The following is a 21,601-nucleotide window of genomic DNA, read 5'->3' on the forward strand; positions in this document are numbered from 1 at the left end:
TTCTTGAGAAGATTTTTAAATGACCCCACCCTATGTTTGCATTTTTGGGTTGATCTCCCCTTTGAAGGGAATATGACCCTTTATTTGAACAAACTTGAAAGCCCTTTATCCAAGGATGCTGTTGGCCAAGTTTGGTTATAATTGGCCCAGTGATTCTTGAACAGGAGATGAAAACGTGAAAAGTTTACGACGACGCCGACGACGACGGACAACGGACAAATGTTGATCAGAAAGGCTCACTTCGGCTAAAAACTCCCCCTAGATACTCTTCAAAATGATCTGGCGCTTTCAACTTTGTCAAAATCTATATACAACAGAACAACAATAGTGTCCGAAAGACCCGTACACATAGTCTCAGTTTTAACCGACGGGATCATTGATGAACCAGAACAGCAAAAAAAATATATACTCCGTACCAGAGTGTGAACTCAGACATCCAAGAAACAGGTGAAGCTTCAACATATTGCTCTGAAGCAAAGAAAAGATTGTGACTTTAAATGTTGGTGGAGAGCTATTCACAACCTCAAAGCCAACCCCCAGAGCAAACTTTTCGTCCATTCCTGCAGCTCTTGTGTCGGATTCCAACATCATCCCCATGACAGGATCCTACCAGTATTTCTTGGGACAGATATCTGAGGAACAACTGATTCCTGGACCTTTCAGCGATTCCACAAGATTGATCTCATAAGTGTGGTGTATATTGCAAGTGAGATAAAGCATTAGCTTTATCACACGCTCGGTTGATAAAGCACTTCCGGTCCGAACTACTTTTGACACTGTCCCCGCTTGGATGACCTATTTCCTGTGTTGATGCATATCGTTGCATGAAATAAAGCATTTAACTTGTTATTCTGTATTTATTTAGTATTTCTTTTATAGCAAAATTAAAATACTCATAAAGAATCAATGAATTGTTTATTTTCATTAATTATGTGCGTATTTATTTTGATATCGTCTGCATATCGCTGGAAAATCATGGAGTCAAGTGATAGAAAATTTGGAGAGTTTTTTGTAAATTTTCAAGAAATAGAAGAGGCCAATATTATTAATGTAGAAAAACCTGATGAAAAGGCAAGTGATCAATTGGAACAAATAATTGCAGAACCAATCAATTCAAGATTTGTATGTTATGAAAATTACGAAGTTGAAAAATTCATCCAGGACAAAGAAAACAAAAACACTTTGAGAAAAACTCTATATGATGTTAACTTGTTGAAAACATTCATGCAATCTAAAAACGAAACGCGTGAATTTCACATAATTCCACCCACTGAACTGGATGTCTATCTTGCAAATTTTATTCTGAGCGTCCGGAAAGGGGGGGGGGGTGTGTGAAAAATTTGAACCAACATCCCTCAGTAGTATTGTTTCCAGCATCGATCGGGCTCTAAAGCGTCATAATTACGAAGTAAGTGTTGCGTTTTCCGTGGCGGGGGGATGCTGTAACCCCGCGCAACTGTGGGTTTCCCAAGTCTGTACATTGGACAAAAGGATGTCAGGAGTGATTATATAAAGTTTATTACTAAAGGTTGAATTTGTTGGATCATCAGAACTTCTCCCAATAGCTATGAGAGAAACTACTAATCTATTAAAGATATATGTGACCAAGTTACTTTTCCGGCTCCCAACAACTATGGTGTCACAATTAATGTATATATTTCCCGATTATAGCTCCATAGATGTTAGGATCTTTATCCTTTTCAATAGTTAAATATCTCAATGTGTTTCCATAGTATGCGAATCGTTCACCAGGTATGCTTGTATATTTAAATCCCGTGCAGTTAGTTTGGGTGTAGCAATTGCCGGGTGCGGCCGCATTTATCAGCATTGATGTTCATGTATTTCATCTTGCAATAGTCATCAAGTTTTGATACCTTGTGACCAAAGTCCACTACTTCTGAGGTAAGTTTACTCATTACTTCAATATTTTTATTCCACATTTATTCCTAAAATGGCCAACGTACAAAGTTCTTTACAATTTATATTAGAATTTACTGTGATAGTTCTTGTGAGTATACAATACATTCATATGCTATTTTATTTCAAATGTATAATATGTATTTACCTAAACGTAAATGTACGGTGTACTGTTCATGCCAGAGTATTGGGAAACGCCCAGAATATGCAGTAAAATGCAGTGTGTAATGTGTATTTGCAGTAAAATGCAGTGTTTAATGTGCATATTCAGTAAAATGCTATTAAGTATAGTATAGTATAGTATAGTATAGTGAAGTATGCAGTAAAATGCAATGTGTAAAATGTACCTGCAGCAAAATGTAGTCTGTGTAAAGTGAAGTAAAGTAAGTGTTGTATGTGTATTGTAACAGTATATCTGTATTTAAATTGTTTTTACAAATTTTATCGTTACAGATCCCTTCTTCATTTGACTCCTTTTTGAAGTACAGTAAAGGATGAACATTTGTGTATAACTTGAGTGTATTAAAACAGTATAAAACTTAAAACTCGTCTTCCTAGTTTAATGCCTGGTGTCCATCCTTCAAAATAGATAACTCTAATATTAAGAATATAGATTAAACTCATATTATACCAACAAACATCAACTCCCATCAGCGATTCCCAATAATATTTACCCATCTATTCATCTATTTCCCAGACATGCTGGCGATAGATGAACCTAGCAGACAGCTGATCAACGTATTTATTGACGTCGGGTTCGATTGTTGACGTTACGTACAACATGTAAACACCCGCCATTTTCAGTTAAGCATAATCTAGTCATACTGAAATTATGGCCGTTTGTCGTTGCTTGGAGAATGTAGATCGCCGATTGCTTTTATTACAGGTTTCGTGATGGGGTTGCTAAATACCGATATCATCAATTATATATAATATAAACAAATTATCGGCGAGGAATTTCGGGATGACAAGTTCCACAACCTCACCGTAGTACAACACTCGGTAAATATAAACCATATCGTATTAAAATACAATTCGTATATAAAACTACAATAAATTTCATTCCATTTATAATCTATACCCAATTGGGATCGCCTCATATTTTGTAAATGTATTCTTTTAGGGAATGATGGCCATTATATTGGCACTAGGGTACCGTTTTCGTAACACGGCCCCCTCCCATGTAAAGCACATTCGTCCTCGAATGAAAATTCACCTGATACCAGGGAAAATAAGGCAGAATGTATGTCCCATTCCTCTGGGTAAAAAGACACGACATGCATCATGGAACATTTAAAAGCAATGTATTAAATTGCAAATGGTACTTTCAAATATTAAAGCTCAACATGCATGACAATGTTTGAAATGGTGATGAATGAATGAATAGCATAATGATTATATATACAAATGAATAGCTATGATAATGCATTATTCATGATATCAAGCATACAAACACTAATGATTTATTAACAATGAATATGGAAATTTGAGAAATGAATTGATGATCTAACTTGTCTCACTGTGTTTGTAGGGTTCTCTTCATCTGAACAAATGATCCTAATGTATAAGGAAATAACACAAAGTCGAAACACACGAAAAGGTGGGGTTCCTCATTGATTGTCCCACAAGGAGGATTTGCAGCAGAGCTCTTGGTTCCTTTTCTCAATTAAATCACTCAAACCGGACAATTGATAGAATGAAGCTTCTATGTAAATCTCGGTCTGTGGGTAATATTTTAAAGAATTGTGCTGGATCTCGCAGGAAGTCCAGAATGAAATCAAAGAATCTAGGATTCCTGTCGATGAAATAAGTGTTGACACGATCCGTTTGATAGGGTTTCATTGGAGAACTGTCAGGCACCATGACGGCAAGCCAAGAATCGGGGTCCGTCGTAAGGGTAGGAACGCAAGTTTCAGACATTTTCCCTCCCACATTCAGGATAATCCGCTGGTCCTGGCAGAAGGCCATACCCTTGAGGAGGGTAGTCGTCTTTTCAGATGGAACATAAGCCGGTGCCTCCTTCACTTCAGGTACGGTGTAAGCCTCGGGTACGGTGTAGGTCTCGGGCGCACCTATTGAAATATCTGGCTGATTTGTTGACAAAGAGGAGCTTGAAGGTAAACTTGAAGAGGAGGAACTGGAAGAAGATGAACTGGAGGAAGAAGAATCTGTAAACTTTCGCTTCCCAGAGCTCTTTTCCATTTTGGCGTCACCTGCAGCGTTCATTGGAAAGGATGCTTTTGAAGGTAACTCTTTTGTTGCTGGCGCTTCAGGAGGTGTTGTGACGGGAGTTTGGACTAGGGCCGGTTCCCCATTAGTGACCTTCAAATTGAACTTAGACTTTTTAGTGACGGGTCCTGATTTGTTGGCGGGGGTTCTATCAAAATTGCCAGCTTCTGTCCTTTCCCCTGGTTATATACATTGGGTACTACCTCCTTCATGAACGGTATTACAAACTGTCCCCTACTTCTCTGAAAGCTCTCGAATTGCTGTAGTTCATCCTCAGTAAAAGTCCCGGTCTCCTTCTTGACGATAGAAAGGGTGTAGGCCTCACAGTGGTATCGCTGATCCCTCCTGTTCATTTTCATGTTGCACTTTGAGCACTGGTAAATAAATCCAGAATGGCAACTGGTGATGTACCTCTCCGCATGGCAAAACTGTGAATTCCTTGTCGTTGCATATTGAACAGTTTAAACGTTGAACCTAGGTAAGAGTTAATGCATATAAAAGAATTTTGGTGGGATTTGTTTATACTAAAACTTCCCATTATATGAATATATATTGACATAGCCTGATAGGGAATTATGCATTAAGTTTAAACCATATGGGTTTCTTTGTCCCTTCATATGGTTTTAAACGATTATGATGGATTATATCTCCTTTATGTATTGCGTTTCCCCCAATTTTGTACAGTACGTCATTTATTTTCTCTAGCACTATGTAGGGTCCGTGCCATTTTAGAGATAATTTTTTCTCTGGTCCCATATTTTGATTTGGGAAGAAAACCCATACTGCATCTCCTGGTGTGTAATAATGTTGCTGAATTTTGACATTGTAGTTTCTAATCATGTTTTTGGCAAACTCATGATTTATGTTTAGTTTTTCAGATAAGCTATGGGTATACTCAGATTTTAATTTGAATTCGTGTTTTTCAGGAACTACTTGACCAATAACCAAATCTATAGGGAGAATAACAGAGCGCCCAAATACCATCTCACATGGGCTCATCCCTGTTGATTCATGTGTAGAGGATCGATATGCAAGCATGAGTAAGGGTAATAAGTCATCCCAGTCTTTCTGGTTCTTGCTTACAAAAACAGAAAGCATGTTCTCAATTGTTCTGTTTGCACTTTCTATCGTCCCATCAGACTGAGGTATATAGGGAGTGGTGCGGGTTTTATCATTTTATTATTTGAGCAACTGTGATAGCTTTCTTATAGGGATTGCATCTATCCATTTGGTGAAATAATCCCCCATAACTAGAATGTAAGAGTTTTTCTTGTGAGTTATGGGCAAGGGTCCCAATATGTCCACAGCCCATCTTTCCATTGGGACACCTACAATATACTTTTGTAAGGGTGACTTTAGTGTTTTAGTTGGTGAATTTCTAGCGGCACACTTATCACAGCTTTTACAGAAATGTTTTATATCTTGTGCAAAAATACCTATCTCGGGCTTTAAGACAGGGTTTTGTTAATCACTAAATGACCACCCGTTATGTTACAGTGGATTTCACCGATAATTTTCCCAATAATAGATTTTGGGAGTACAATTTGATACTTAGGTATGACACTTTCCCATTTGTGATATAGGATTTCGTTTCTGTAGAAAAGTGAGTCAAATCTTGCCCAATAGTATTTACAAGTTTCACTTGTATGGGAGATATTTTCCCATTTGGGTTTCACTTTGTCTTTAACCCATTTTAAGATTTCTTTTATATCTGTATCATTATGTTGTAAAAATGTGATACCGTTTTCTGGATTGATGTCTACCATAACAGTTTCACCCTGTTTTGCAGATTCTGTCCCACTGGATGTGGTGATGTGAGATCTGGTAACCACAGTACAGCTTTCAGGTGTGTTCACTGTGGGAGTATTATCAGAGTCCTGATACATGTTAGATTTATTTTTCTGATCACCTAGGCTATTGATCTCAGTGTGGGTTCCAGATTTGACACCGTGGCTGAGGTCTTTATCCTCTGCTCTACTACAGTGTTTGCAATCAAATTCATTTTGATGGCAAGGCCTACGGGAGAGTCCATCAGCATTGCCGTGTGAGCCACCTGCTCTATGTTCTATCTTGAAATCGTATGAGGACAGAAGCTCAAACCATCTTGCTACTTGTCCTTCTGGATTTTTTAAATGCAATAGCAATGTGAGAGAACCGTGGTCTCTTCTGACCTTGAATGGTTTCCCATAAAGATACTGGTGAAAGTGTTTGACTGAACTAACAATTGCCAGTAATTCTCGACGTGTGACACAGTAGCGACGTTCAGCCGCACTGAATGTCTTGCTGTAATAGCAAATGATCTTTTCCAGCCCGTCTTGTTCTTGAGAAAGTACGGCTCCCAAACCAAGGTTATAAGCATCTGTGTCAAGTATAAACAATCCTTGTTCATTGGGATAAGACAGGATAGGAGCACTAGTTAGGTCCTTTTCAATTGATGATCAAAAGCGATGTCGCAATTCTCATCCCACACAGACTTTACCGAAGATTCAGTAAGTTTGTGCAGAGGTCTAGCAATGTCTGAAAATTTATATATAAATTTTCGATAATATGAACAAAAGCCTATGAAACTTCTAACCTCCCGTACATTTTTAGGGATAGGCCAGGTTTCGACTGATTCTAATTTAGAGGGATCTGTGGCTATCCCATCCTCGCTTACAATATGTCCCAGAAAGGGAACTTCCTTTTGAAGAAGTAAGCATTCCTTGGAGTTCATTTTTAAATTAGCCTCCCGTAATCGTCCAAAGACTGGTCTTAAATTGTTTGCATGCTCATCGAAAGTTTTTGACAAAATTATGATGTCATCTAAATAGACTAAACATATTTGCCATGGAAGACCGGACAATACCCTTTCCATAAGTCTTTCAAATGTTGCACCTGCATTGCATAATCCAAATGGCATATTTACAAATTGCCAATGGCCACCCCCGGGTATATAAAAAGCAGTTTTGGGCTTATCTTCAGGCGACATTTTCACCTGTCAATACCCACTTTTAAGATCTATTGTAGAAAACCAACGTGTCCCAGATAGGGCATCTAATGTGGTATCTATTCTTGGAATAGGATAATTATCCTTAATAGTAACATCGTTTAAATTTCTATAGTCTATACAGAACCGGATTGTCCCATCCTTTTTCTTTACAAGGACTATGGGAGGACTCCATGGACTGTTTGGTGTTTCTATTACACCTCTATCTAGCATATCATTTATCTCCCTTTTTCCTTCAGCCATTTTAGCTAAGGGGATACGTCTAGGGGGTTGCTTAATTGATGGTGCATTTCCAGTATTTATTTGATGATGTACTAAACCTGTTGTACCCATATCAGATGATGAACAACAGAAGGTAGATTTGAATTCCCATAAGACTTCTGCTAAATTTTGCTTTTGTTCTGGAGTGACACTTTCATGAACCCTTTGTAAAATTTGTTCTAAATGATCAGGCAAATGGATTCATTTTTAATGTCAGAGCTAACTTGGGAAATAACTGACTCTACATTATTCCCAATGTCATTGACTTTTTCAATGGTAGCTACTACACTATTTTTGTAGAGCTTAATGCTTTCATTCCGTAAGTTTAGATAGCGTAGAGGTACATATTCTCCCTCTACAGTGACTAACGATTTTGATATAAGTATATCATGTTTTCCCATAAATTTCTCGAGGGGTTCCACAAGGGCATTTCCCTCTTGGAAGATAGGATTCTCTATCCTAGCGGGAGCAATAAATTTACTCTGTGGGGGAATTACTAAATCCTCCGATATTAGTTGGCAAGTATCTACAAAGCTCTTTTCCCCTTCTCTCTCATCCTCCATGGGCTGACCCTCAGCGGCGGCCATCTTTTACTCTGAAATATCTACTCTTTGCCTTACCTTTTCCCTTCATTTTTACCAATTTATGACTCTAATGCTAGTTTTGTCTTTCTCTTATCTGAAGTCTAATGATTGAGTTTGATGTTTGGATGCTTAACATCTCTCAAAGTGACAATATGTATTATCTTGTTTCTACAGGACCCCCCTTGACAGCTCAACTTGACCATGTCCAGGAAAATCAGAATGCCTTGCTGGGTGCAGTGAGTAATGTTCTCCATCTTCCCATTACAATTAAAGATAAGATCATTCTACATGATACCAACTATATTTCAAAGGAATTGAACAACACATTAATTAAATTTGATAAGTTTAATCAAGAACATCATCACATTTCAATTGCAATTTTACACATCAAATCTCAATAAAATATAAGTATACCACAAAAATCACCAACAATTTTCCTATATACAAAGTAAGGCCTTCCACAACAATATAAAAAAAAATCACTGTCATCCATTACAAACAAATAGGTGAAAAATCCAAATTTCACACACACACACACACACACACACACTTCTATCAGAATGGCTCAAAATGGGCTCAATTTCATCCAAACACACCTCATTTACCCAAGGCCTGTTTCACTTCATAAAGATCAGAAATCAAAAAAATGAATGTTCAGTCGCACACACATATCATTCAACTTCTTTTTTATCAAGTTTATTGAAATTTAAAGAAACCATATTTTTATTGCAGGTTGCATCACTCTATTTATGTGGAGGTTCACGTCGAATCATGGCCGAAAGAAAATAATTCCTGGAACTTTGCATGTTTTATGGGACTATTCTTATGAGGTAGGCTCTCCAATTTTTTGTGAGGTGTAAATTCAAGTATTGTGTTTGAAATTTTGTGAGTAAAATACACGAAAGAAGGATTTAAATATTTTTTTGAATTTTTGTTGTAGAGGTGGGTGATTTGGCTTTTGACCAGCTGATTTTGCACGTACTTGACTTCAATGTAAACAAACTCTCACGCCTTGCTAAAATGGGTATGTATTTTTTGGTATGAAAATGCTCATTAAGCACTGTACTACATGATGTGAAAGTAAAACTTCTGAAAAGTTTACTTTAAGGAAGCAGGGTCAGGTCAAAGGTGAGTAATTTTGGTAAGAACATATAGGCAAAATTAATAGAGTGGTGCAACCTGCAAGGCCTCGCTAACAACAAACAAAAAAGTATGGAAAGCAGTTTTTGCCATTAGCGTTAAATGTCGCAAAAACTTAAGAACAACAAAATCGTGTAAAACTAGTACATGCAAGGTGAAGATAACGAACAGTGATCAATCTTATAACTCCTACAAGCAATACAAAATAGATAGTTGGGCAAACACGGACCCCTGGACACACCAGAGGTGGGATCAGGTGTCTAGGAGGAGTAAGCATCCCCTGTTGACCGGTCACACCCGCCGTGAGCCCTATATCCTGATCAGGTAAACGGAGTTATCCGCAGTCAAATCAGTGTGCCAAGAACGGCTTAACAATCGGTATGAAACACGTCAGACAGCATTTGACCCAATGCGAGGTTGTATTGACGAACTAGATCGTTATAACGACCATAGAATTTGCGAAATGCTGACTTCAATCGAGACTGTTGAAATCCCTGTACCATCAACTTGTTTGTCAGTAGCTTACCTCGATTTAAAAACTGACTATACCCAGAACAAGCTCTTGCATATCGAATCAGTTGAGATATATAAACACCATATGCAGGTGATAATGGAATATTGCTACATAAATGTGGGAAGTTGACATGTAAAAGTAAATCACCTATTAAGTTATGTTAATTCAAAGATATTAAAGATATTAAAACAAATCTTAGAACCGAAAATTAATTTTTCACGAGCATTTCAAAACATCTAAGATCTTTACTTGCACTATGAAGATGTGGTATACTTCCAATTAGAATAGAAACGGGGCGATACAAAAGAGAAGAATTAGAAGACAGAATATTTACATTGTGTTCTTTAGATTGTGCTCCCGTGGGGGAATACAGTAAATGAGGAGGCCCTTCGGATGAGACCGAAAATATTGAGGCCCCGTGTCACAACAGGTGTGGCATGATAAAGATTCCTCCATGCTCAAAGGCCATAAGCGCCGAGTATATAGGCCTAAATTTTGCAGCCCTTCACCGGCAATGGTGATGTCTCCATATGAGTGAAATATTCTCGAGAGGGACGTTAAACAATATACAATCAATCACTTTTAATAAATTGTGTAGAAGATGAGCCACGTTTTACTACCTTGTACTGCATACTTAAATCTCAGAACAGATTTTTTACTACTTGTACCCCACATTGTGTATGTCAACTTAGATTGTATTATTTTTTATTAACAAATTTCCCTCGGCAAACCACCCAGTTTATACATTCCTCTTATATTTACAAACATTCTTTGATTTACAGAAAACACTATGCGTAATTATTGTCTTTGTATTGCTATTATTTCTTTATCACAGTGACATATAGATCCGATGGATGGGTGTTTTGGAATTCGTATTTATACGATATGATGTATGTCATTATAATTACTGACTTGCTGTAACAATGCGTGGCAAAAGAGTGCATAAAAATGTCGTCGTGACTACACTAATCTCAACACAATAATTTTTTTAAAAAGGAAAATTTGGTGTCTAAATTTACAAGTCTCAATCATGAATGATCAAGCCGCGGTCTTCGCTCAACAACACCTACTTTTTACTTCGACAAGAATTGTATATTTTGTGCAAATTTTCTGATGGGAAACGTGGCGTTAATGGCTTTTCTATCCGAACTGTAGATTTCTCAAAGAAACTTATAGATATTTGTAGAGAAAGAAATGAGGAATGGTAAAAAACAATACCTTCGTCCCGGCTAATTTGTATGCACGCGATTCAATTTATCTCTAAACATGTAGCGTGAATTTTCTAACTCGTAAGCAAATCCCAACACCTTAAGCAAGTTTTTTTCCAAGGTCACGAAAAGTAGGTCAATCATTAGGATCACAATGTCAAAATGTTTGGTACCATCTAAAGGTTTTGTCACAAAGAATACACATATTAAATATGAAAATAGTGTCCTTTACCATTCAAATGTTATGGCCAAAGTTAAACATTTTGCGGACTGACAAACAAACGAACAGAGCAAACACGATTACGGGATCATACACAGGGGCGGATCCAGTAATTGCTGTTAGGCGGGGAGCGCAAGTTTATGAGACGGGGGTGGGGTGGGGGTGGGCCGCCTTGAACTCCTGCATGGATTTTACAGATTTTATAGGACTTGAAATATGTCTCCTAAGTAGTTATTTTTACTATTTCCTGTCATTTAGGATAAAAGTGAAATTAATAAAATGACGCAAATTTTAAGGCTTTGGGGTGGGGGGTGGGGTGTGTGCAAATTCTCCCAATAAAAGTAATTAAATCAATCAAAACATTATGTCATTTATTTCTCCGAGATTGGAAGAAATCATTGCTTCTTTTATCGTTTACAATTTTCTAAACAAAAGACCATGATTTACCTTAATTTTGAAAATTTTAAGGTGCGCCCCCTTAAATCCGCCACTGATACACTCATGATTTTAAAATCTCAAACTGTTAATTAATTTTTATGAATTATCACTTCTTTAACTGTCTCATATAAATAGTATCTCATTTTGTGCCAGAATCAATGTTTACGAGTTTCATATTAACTCTTATCATTTTCATCGATTTTTCTTCCAAAGTAAGGCTTTACGCCTCATAAAAAATCATTCATTTGAAATTTTGGTACGAATAAAGTAGTTTGTGAATGTCAACACCGTTCCCGATGATTATAGCAATTATGTTTCTTTTATTTCTTTCATGTGTGAAGATAAATGATAAATCCCGGTTTTCAGTGATTTTTTTTAATCAAAATGTCCGATTTTGCCCCCCCCCCCCCCCAATACACGTTTCCCCTTTGTTTTGTGCTCTCGATTTTTTATATACGCTAGAGCATCCCTTGACTCACCGTTTGAAAACAAAAACATTTCTGTTGCAATTAGTTTGAGGTTACGCTATATTTTTGGCTAGAATGACTGGACTATAAGGTTTTACGCCGTTTTGGCGATATTTCAGCCATTTTACAGCGGTAAACCGACATGATGGCAACTATATGCTTCCTGAAAAATATTTGGGGAGCATAAAAACTGAAATGGAAGAGGTCCAACGTCCTATGCAATATATTTCTGTGCATGTGCCGCAGTGTGTGATGGACTTTGTTCAAATTCCGATCACACTAATGCTTAATCACAGTGCATGGAATTAAAAACTAAATAAAGTGCACCGCCACGGCACATGATACGCCCGTCACATATTGTTAACAGTATAGATTGTACCCATTAAAACATTTTTTTTAATATCACCTTAATTAAATGTCACAGTGACCTTAAAGTAGGATGCGACATACCTTCTACCGAAGATGCATTAGTTGACCAATTTTGGTGATTCTAGGTCTAATAGTTTTCAAGTTATGAGCCGGACAAGTTTTTGCCATATATGGCCATATCTTCTTAATGAAAGGTCACAGTGACCTGGTTTTAATGTGCGACACACCTTCTACCCAAGATGTATCTACAGACAAAGTTTGATGATTCTAGGCCTTGCAGTATTTAAGTTACGGGTCGGACACGAAAAAGCTAACAGACGGACGGACATCATCTTAATGAAAAGTCACAGTGACCTGGTTTTAATGTGCGACACACCTTCTACCCAAGATGTATCTACAGACAAAGTTTGATGATTCTAGGCCTTGTAGTATTTAAGTTACGGGTCGGACACGAAAAAGCTCTTAAGACGGGCGTATAAAAATACAATATTTGAAAGTGAAAATGAGACCACAGAAAAAAGACAGAAAGAAAATCATTGATTTCAATTTTACACAAATTATCGGGGACTGATTTTGGACTTTTTGCAGACTCATTCTCAAGGGTGATCAGGGATATATCAGTGAGAATTCTTTATCATGTCATTTGATATATCCCTGTGAGCTCGAAATAAAGACACCACAGAGTCGTCCATTTCTGCTTCATACTTTATATTTTATTGAAAGTAGACATTAACGGCAAACTGAGAACTCAACTGTATGACAAACGGGATAATTTCAGTTTCTCCATCGTCAACTTCCCATATCTATGTAGCAATATTCCATTATCACCTGCATATGGTGTTTATATATCTCAACTCATTCGATATGCAAGAGCTTGTTCTGCGTATAGTCAGTTTTTAAATCGAGGTAAGCTACTGACAAACAAGTTGATGGTACAGGGGTTTTAACAGTCTCGATTGAAGTCATCATTTCGCAAATTCTATGGTCGTTATAACGATCTAGTTCGTCAATACAACCTATCATTGGGTCAAATGCTGTCTGACGTGTTTCATACCGATTGTTAAACCGTTCTTGGCACACTAATTTTGACTGCGGATAATTATGTTTACCTGATCAGGATATAGGGCTCACGGCGGGTGTGACCGGTCAAAAGGGGATGCTTACTCCTCCTATAGTCTAGTCAATCTAGCAAATCACCTCAAAGTAATTGCAACAGAAACAAACTCGATGGAATTTAATAAACAAAAGCGTGATTAACAACATACAAAAAATCGGACAATGGGAAATATTTAAAATTTAGACTTAAATGTTTTAGTAAACCATCGATATTTTGTGGTGTTTACGGCACGCCGTACACGTAAAGGGGAGTAACTTAACTGTGACAGTCATCAGAATAAAGTTATACACGACGATCTAAAGTGCATGTAATAAAAAATGATTAAACAGCTAAACAGTTGTATTAAAAAGGTGATTTTAAGACCTTCTATATACATACAATATTGCTCAGCATCTCATATTCTTTGCCGGCTTCCAATCCCGGGGAACTTTCGCGAATAAAGCTTCAAAATATTTTGTTTGACCCTCTACTGAATTAATTTTAATTATAAAACACAATATTTACTTTAAAAGTTATGAAATATCAATTATAAATGAAATCTTAAAGAATTAGTATCAATTTACAAGGGGGTATTACGGTTGTTAAAAACAAAAGTATGGAAAACCATTCGGGTTAAAAGTTTCAGTTATTTTGTATCTTCATCATTTGAGCAAGCGCTTTGTATTAAAAACTTTTATAAAACTAAGTAAGTAAAGTATTTTTGCTTTTCTTTTTCAAATTCATGTTTGGGGAATCATTCATGGGTAATAATAAAGATAATAAAACATTGATAATATAAATAATAAACACTTGCGCATAGTATCATGATTTGGTGTAAAATCGAGTAGTTACTCTTTCTAATTAGTCTTGGGCTCACGACCTGCGGAACCACATCTCCTAGCAGCATGCGAACAGCGCGCTAGACCGTCCGGCCATCTATTCAAGACAAAACTTGTTTTCGATGACGATGGCATTCTCGCCACGCTGGCACACGATCATTGAGAATGGAAATGGGATACAGTTATTTATCGTAAATTTTAGAGGATCATACAAAATGCACATTGTGTTTGAAATGTCTATATATAAAGCACAGAAATAGCAACGAACTCTGAAATAAACATAACTGCCCTAAGGGACGAAATCAATGTCGGATGAAAATTTAAATTCAATTAGCTAGGGGGGGGGGGGGGGGGGGGGGAATAAAAACTCCTGTAAGTTTCTGTCATCCGACATCGATTACACTTTAGTGGAAAAAGGAAAAAGACAAGCGACTGTTGAATACCACATAATATTTAAAACATATTAATGAACATTTAATAGATTTAATGTACACTTTCATTTGTGAATAAACAGTAGAAAAAGTATACAGTGTTATTTATAATCGTACGTTTCTTTTCTTGTTATTCGATTACATATGTAGTTTCAACATTTGTCATATTAAGTTTTAAAGGGGGAGGGGGTGTTCTTGGTGAAAACTATGTGAACTTAGTTTTTTGTGAGACATTGAATTTTTGATCTTGTCCCTAAGTGAAGAATATCGTTAAAACCAGACGTCTTTTTGGGAAACGAAGTTTGTCAATCCTTGCCTTTCTACATGCATTCACAAGATGCGACACAACGTCAAGAATGTTCGGCATCGGAACGGGTCCTGTATAGTCAAAATGTAGACAAATCGCGAAAAAATTCTGTATATGATTAGTTTTTAAATGGAGGCAGGCTACTGACAAACAAGTTGATGGTGAAGGGTTTCAACTGTTTCGTTTAAAGTCAGCATTTCGCGATTATATGGTCGTTATAACAATCTACTTTGCCAATACAACCTATCATTGGGTCAAATCTGTCTAACTTGTTTCATATAGATTGTTAGGCCGTTTTTGGCACAATGATATTGAATAAGGGTAACTCCGTTTGCCTTATTAAGATATAGAGCTCACGGCGGGTGTAACCGGTCAACAGGGGGTGCTTACTCCTTATAGTCCATAGGCACCTGATCCCACTTCTGGTATATCCAGGGGTCCGTGTTTGCCCACCTCTCTATTTTGTATTGCTTATAGGAGTTACGAGATGGATCACTGTTCGTTATCTTCACCTTCCTATATGAGGATTTCATAGAGCAAAAAGATATATTCTGGTGTCGATGTCATATCGACTTTGTAGATGGAATACCACAGAGACACTTATAGGAGATTTGCTTTGTGAAGTATTATCTAACACAATATCATTTTTATAAGTTCAGTCATTGCCACTATTAACTACTAACTACAGCTGCAGAAGAGGAGCACTGCAAGAATTATTTTTTAAGTCATAGAGTGGACTAAAGAAATGATTAATTTGGATCCTTCGAATTGGGGCTTATCACTTTTCAGCAATTCTTGTATCCGTTAAAACTTAATTACAAGTCGCGCCAGATAAACTTTTGAACGTTTTTCGCTGTAAATGCAAGGCAAATTGTGACACTAGCCGTTGTACTTGTAAAAACATGGACTGAACTGTACTGCAATTACTCAAATGATCACTTATATAATTATCAGGCACGTAGCAATGGCTCTACACCTTTTCTCATTACATGCAAAGTTGATAAATTTTTACGTACAGAGGTCGATTTTTAGACAGATTGGTTGCCCTCCCTCCTCTTTTTTCCCCTTAAAATAGCATTCTCGTAAACTGTACACAGTGGAAGTGTAAAATTGAACTGAGAGAACAACCTTACCCCCCCCCCCCCCCCCCACCACACACAATCAAGGATTTTTATAACTTTGGATTAAAATTTACTTGTCAATTTTCAGGCAATATTGTGAAATTATCTTCACCCCCCCTTTTTTTTTTTACGATGCTGCCTGCCTGATTCATTTTGCTTTTAATTCTACGTGTCCATTGTTTTTAAAACAGATTACTCCTGAAATTTTCGGTATTAATTGCACAATAATTTGGATAGAAATAAACATCAAATACGGCTATACCCCTCCTCCCTCTTTCCCAAACTCTAGAACTTGAGAGGAAGTGCACATATTAAAGATTTCTTTATATAAAATCAAAGAAACTGAAACTTGTTTCGTCATAGATGTAGTACAAACTGTTAAAACTCAGCTTAATAAAGAATTTGGTAACGTAAGCTTTACTATACACTGTTTGTTTTAAAATACTACATTATTTATGTGAAATATAGGACCGGAATGGTAAGCGCGCCTCCAACTTCCGATGTAAGGGGAGTAACTGCAAAAATGTAGGTCATCTTTTACAGACCATTTTTGAAGGGGCACTTTTTTTGTGTTAACAGTTTATTTTAATGTATAATTCTTCATGTGGTAACTCATATATGCCTAATGGACAGGAAAAAGTATTTTCTTCCAAAATCCAGTTTTTAACGATTTTTGTTGGAAAATGAAGATTTCAGCCCAAAATTCGGCAAGGGAAAATAAATTTTGGTGCAAAAAAGTTTAGTTGTGCATTTGGATGTTTTATTCTTAAATTTATAAGATCAATGTCATCTCTTCTATAAAACAGTCATTTCCTATCATTTCCAGTTTTTCACTATTTTTGTGTTAGAAAAAGGTAGGTTTTCCAACCTAAAATGGTATTTTTCAAATATATTGCCAATAATCTATATATCTTATTTGTTTAGCAGTTTTTAAAATAAATCCTAACTTCAATTTTTTATTGGTAGACTCAAACGTATGACAAAATGTGGGTTTTCTTCTTAAAATTTCAATCTTTAACAATTATATTAAAAAAAGCAAGATTTTACCCAAAAATTACAGTCAAGGAAAGAATATATTTTGCTGTAAAAAAAAATTAATCGAACATTTCCAGGTTGAAATTTGAGATATGAAACTTATTTTTACTGTATGTTACATAAAATGGACATTTTCTTTAATTTCCAGTTTTTAGCGATTTTCATGAAAAAACACATCATTTTACCCCAAAATTCCAATTTTCCCATGGAAATACAAAAGCCGATTTTTAATATGTTGTTTGCATGTGTTTTCTTGCATGAATAATCAAAATTTCATTTCTGTTGCAATTAGTTTGAGGTTTTGCTCATTTTTGAGCTAGATTGACTAGACTACTAGGCACCTGATCCCACCTCTGGTGTGTCCAGGGGTCCGTGTTTGCCCAACTATCTATTTTGTATTGCTTGTAGGAGTTATGAGATTGATCTGTTCATTATCTTCACCTTGTATCAACTCAAATCCATGACCTTCCCATCACAAAGCGAATGCTCCATCACTGTGTATCATCATGTTTCATCTTCAGTTTTGATCCGTGTTGATTTATGTTTCTGTTTCTTAAAATAATTGTTTACTTCTACCACTTTTTGAATACATTCCTCGATAAATGGGATAATCTCATCAGAATAATCTTCAGCACCATTTTCATACAAATCCATCAAGGTTTTGGGAAGTTCTGTATCATCCTCAGGGTTCCTGATCGACTTTTCCTTCATAAATTTCTCTACTTGATCATCCAGCTTCTCCAGCACATCTTTCCTGATCTTTGAAATAAATAAAATTTTAGGAAATAAATAGAAAATGTAGTACATGTCTGTGTGCATTCAAGCGTGTGTGTACGTTTGTGTATATGATGTTAATTGGTCCACATGCATTCTAGTGCTTGCATGATACACAAATCCAAGGTTTTTAAAAGGGAATTTAACCACCATGTGACACCATAGGTTTTTGCAAAATATTTCATTCATTTAATATTAGAATTTCTAGGAATTGTAGTGAATGTGTAAAATAAAAAATCTGGTTAACTATTTGATACTGAACAAGCATTCTGAGAGTATTGCATGGCAATACATAGTCCCCTACCGGTTGCAAAAATTACAGTACCACAATAATATTCAACATTCGTCATTATGTAGGTTATGGTAAAAGGAAAAATTAAGGAAACAGGATAGGAATGGTTGGAAATCAACTACTATTCGAGTATAGATTAGACCAGGAAAAAAAGACAAACTTATAATAAGGTTAAGGTCTTTAACCAAGTCAATAAACTGTGACATGTACATGTATGTGATCATGAATAATTTAGCTATATTGTTGTATTACTAAGCTAAAAGTTTTAATGAGTGTAGTACTCTTATCTACAGTGATAAAAAAACTAGGACGTAAACTAACAATTTATGCTATTTTTCTAAGTCCAAGGGCCATAACTTAATGGAAAATCAACGGACCAAGATGAAATTCAAACTTGATCTGTAACTTGTTATGGCAAAACAATGTACCAAATATCAAGTGAACATCTGCAAGCACAACCAAAAAAAGTCCAGAAAACTGATAATTCATGCTATTTTTCTAAGTCCAAGGACCATAACTTAATGAAAAATCAACGGACCGAGACGAAATTCCAACTTGATCTGTATCTTGTTATGGCAAAGCAACGTATCAAATATCAAATAAATATCTGCAAGAACCGATAGAAAAAGTGCGGAAAACTGGACTGACGGACCGCAAACCTAAAGTCTAGTGAGAGAGATATGAAGATTTATCCCTACGGGCAATGTGATTTTTCTGGGCTGAATAAATCTTCACATCTCCCAAACATTTATGCAATAAATTGTATATTATACTGAAACAAAGCGCATAAACCACAGAAATGCATCAAAATTGTGAAGAAGAAACAAGAGGCCCATGGGCCACATCGCTCACCTGAGTCACCTTGGCCCATATCTGAAGACTTTCCATATATATTTGCATGTAAAACTTTAGTCCCTATTATGGCCCAAACTACCCTTTGCAAACTTGAATCTACACTATGTCAGAAAGCTTTCATGTAAATGTCAACTTCTTAGGCCCAATGTTTCTTGAGAAGAAGATTTTTAAAGCTTTTTCCTATATTTGTATGTAAAACTTTGACCCCCCCCCCCACTTGTGGCTCCATCGTACCCCCAGGGGGCCATGATTTGAACAAACTTGAATCTGCACTATGTCAGAAAGTTTTCTTGTAAATATCAGCTTTTCTGACTCAGTGGTTATTGAGAAAAAGATTTTAACTATATATTTGTATGTAAAACTTTGATCCCCCTTGTGGCCCCATCCTACCCCCGTGGGCCATGATTTCAACAAACTTGAATCTGCACTATGTCAGAAAGTTTTCATGTAAAAATCAGCTTTTCTGGCTTAGTGGTTCTTGAGAAGAAGTTTTTCCCTATATATTTATATGTAAAACTTTGATCCCCCCTTGTGGCCCCATCCTACCCCCGGGGGCCATGATTTGAACAAACTTGAATCTGCATTATGTCAGAAAGTTTTCATGTAAAAATCAGCTTTTCGATCAGTTGACCTTGTTCTGTAATTATTACTGCTTCGTAAAATAACTACGGACAGTACGGTTACAAAATTTAGCATGGCAAGCTGATTGTATCCATCAGTGATAATTTATTGCTATTTGCACCTCAAAACATTGATGTGTCAAAGATACTTTTCTAAATATAAAATTTTTAATCAGTGTCTTGAAAATTAAGTTTCTTCATTAATAATTTGTAATTAATTATTATTGCAGGAGATTGAGAACCCAAAAGGTACATGCTGTGCAAGAAAGATGTAAACATGCGAATTCCTAAATGTACTAAATATTAAAACATCAACTGCAATCTTCAGTGGTGACATCCAAAAGTTGATATGCCATTGGTACTTCAAGTGATACGACCGTGACATTGGAAAATCCTTTTAACTTATCATCACTTGAGCCTGAATTGCAATCCTTTTGATACAGACATTTTTTTAAGTTCAGTTTCGAACATTAATGCCGCTGTGTCATCTCTGGAAATGGAAAAGCCTACCACAGAATCTGATGAATTTTTAAACATTCTTTCACAAAAAGGGATCTTCTTTATTTTGAAGAAGGTAGCCCAGGAACTGGAAATCTGTTATCAAAATGATCTTAATAATACACTGGACAATATTCTAACCTAAAAAAAACCATGACAAACCCGATTGAACTCCTGTGATGAAGCATCTCAAAACTCAAATTATGGTAGTCTTTCAAGTGACATTGAGGATTTCAATAGCGCATTTGACAGTAAAGTGATTTTTATTCAAGTTCAGATTGTTGTCATTATAAATTTATAAGAAGTGTTCTCATAGCCAACATTTTTCAAGTCTACTTTTGATGAAATATAGTCTTTTCTATTACAACTTATTATGACATGATTGTTGTTGTATACATAAATGTTCTTATCCACGAATCATTCACTGTTCTTATAGGTTTTTTTTAGCCTGAACTATGTAGCAATGACATGTCAAGGTAATCCAGAAAATGTAAAATCTTTTCTTTGATATGACAAGGATTTAATTTTGTAACAATTAATATCTTAAAGTCCTTTATAATCTGACTTCACTGGTTGTAAGATTTTGAGGGTAATTGCAAGACTTCTCTCTTTGCATACTTTTAATACGAAGTCCTGGAAAGCAATGTAAAGTCTTGCATTATCTTGAATGTATCAAGTATGAGATTTTTAGGGAATTTCTGGGACGATGTTTTCGTCTTCATTTTATAATAAAGTCCTGAAAAACACAAGAATGTCCTAGAAAAACCTGCTGCTATGAGAGTGGGACTTTGTAAGACATTTAGGTAATAAATATGTCCTAGAAATTCTTGCAAAGTCACTCTTGATGTAAGTGGGATATTCCAGGACAAATGCAGAAACATGAAGTCCTGTATTATCCCACTGCATTAGGACATGGGAGAAGTGGGACTTCACAAGGAAGTCCCAGGACTTCCAGGGATATCCTTCAATTAAGCAAAAAAGTGGGATTTATTTTCAGAGGGGTTAGTCGTTCTTGAGAAGAAGATTTTAAAAGTTTTTCTCTATATATTTGTGTGTAAAACTTTGATCCCCCCTTGGGGCCCCATCTTATCCCCGGGGGCCATGATTTCAACAAACTTGAATCTGCACTATGTCAGAAAGTTTTCATGTAAAAATCAACTTTCCTGGCCCAGTGGTACTTGAGAAGATTTTTTCTATATATTTGTATGTAAAACTTTGATCCCCTATTGTGGCCCCATCCAACCCCCGGGGCCCATGATTTGAACAAACTTGAATCTGCATTATGTCAGGAAGCTTTCATGTAAATCTCAGCTTTTCTGGCTTAGTGGTTCTTGAGAAGAAGATTTTTAAAGAATTTGCCTATATATTTCAATATAAAACTTTGACCCCCTATTGTGGCC

General features: G+C 36.3%; 2 protein-coding genes across 5 annotated transcripts in view; one reads left to right on the forward strand and one right to left on the reverse strand.

Moving 5' to 3' along the window:
- LOC125677196 (platelet endothelial aggregation receptor 1-like) overlaps nt 1-21,601 on the forward strand; it is a 351,642-nt gene that overhangs the window by 135,664 nt on the left and 194,377 nt on the right. The gene's annotated exons all lie outside the window — the stretch shown is intronic.
- Nucleotides 14,148-21,601, reverse strand: part of LOC125649582 (uncharacterized) — a 172,572-nt gene continuing 165,118 nt past the window's right edge. For both annotated transcript variants that reach the window (XM_056157956.1, XM_056157957.1), the window contains one exon: nt 14,148-17,921. In XM_056157956.1, the coding sequence (XP_056013931.1) occupies nt 17,667-17,921 (255 nt within the window). In that variant the 3' untranslated portion in view covers nt 14,148-17,666. The remainder of the gene's footprint in view (nt 17,922-21,601) is intronic.

This window comes from Ostrea edulis, chromosome 3, assembly GCF_947568905.1.
Source record: "Ostrea edulis chromosome 3, xbOstEdul1.1, whole genome shotgun sequence".
Classification (NCBI taxonomy): Eukaryota; Metazoa; Mollusca; class Bivalvia; order Ostreida; family Ostreidae; genus Ostrea; species Ostrea edulis.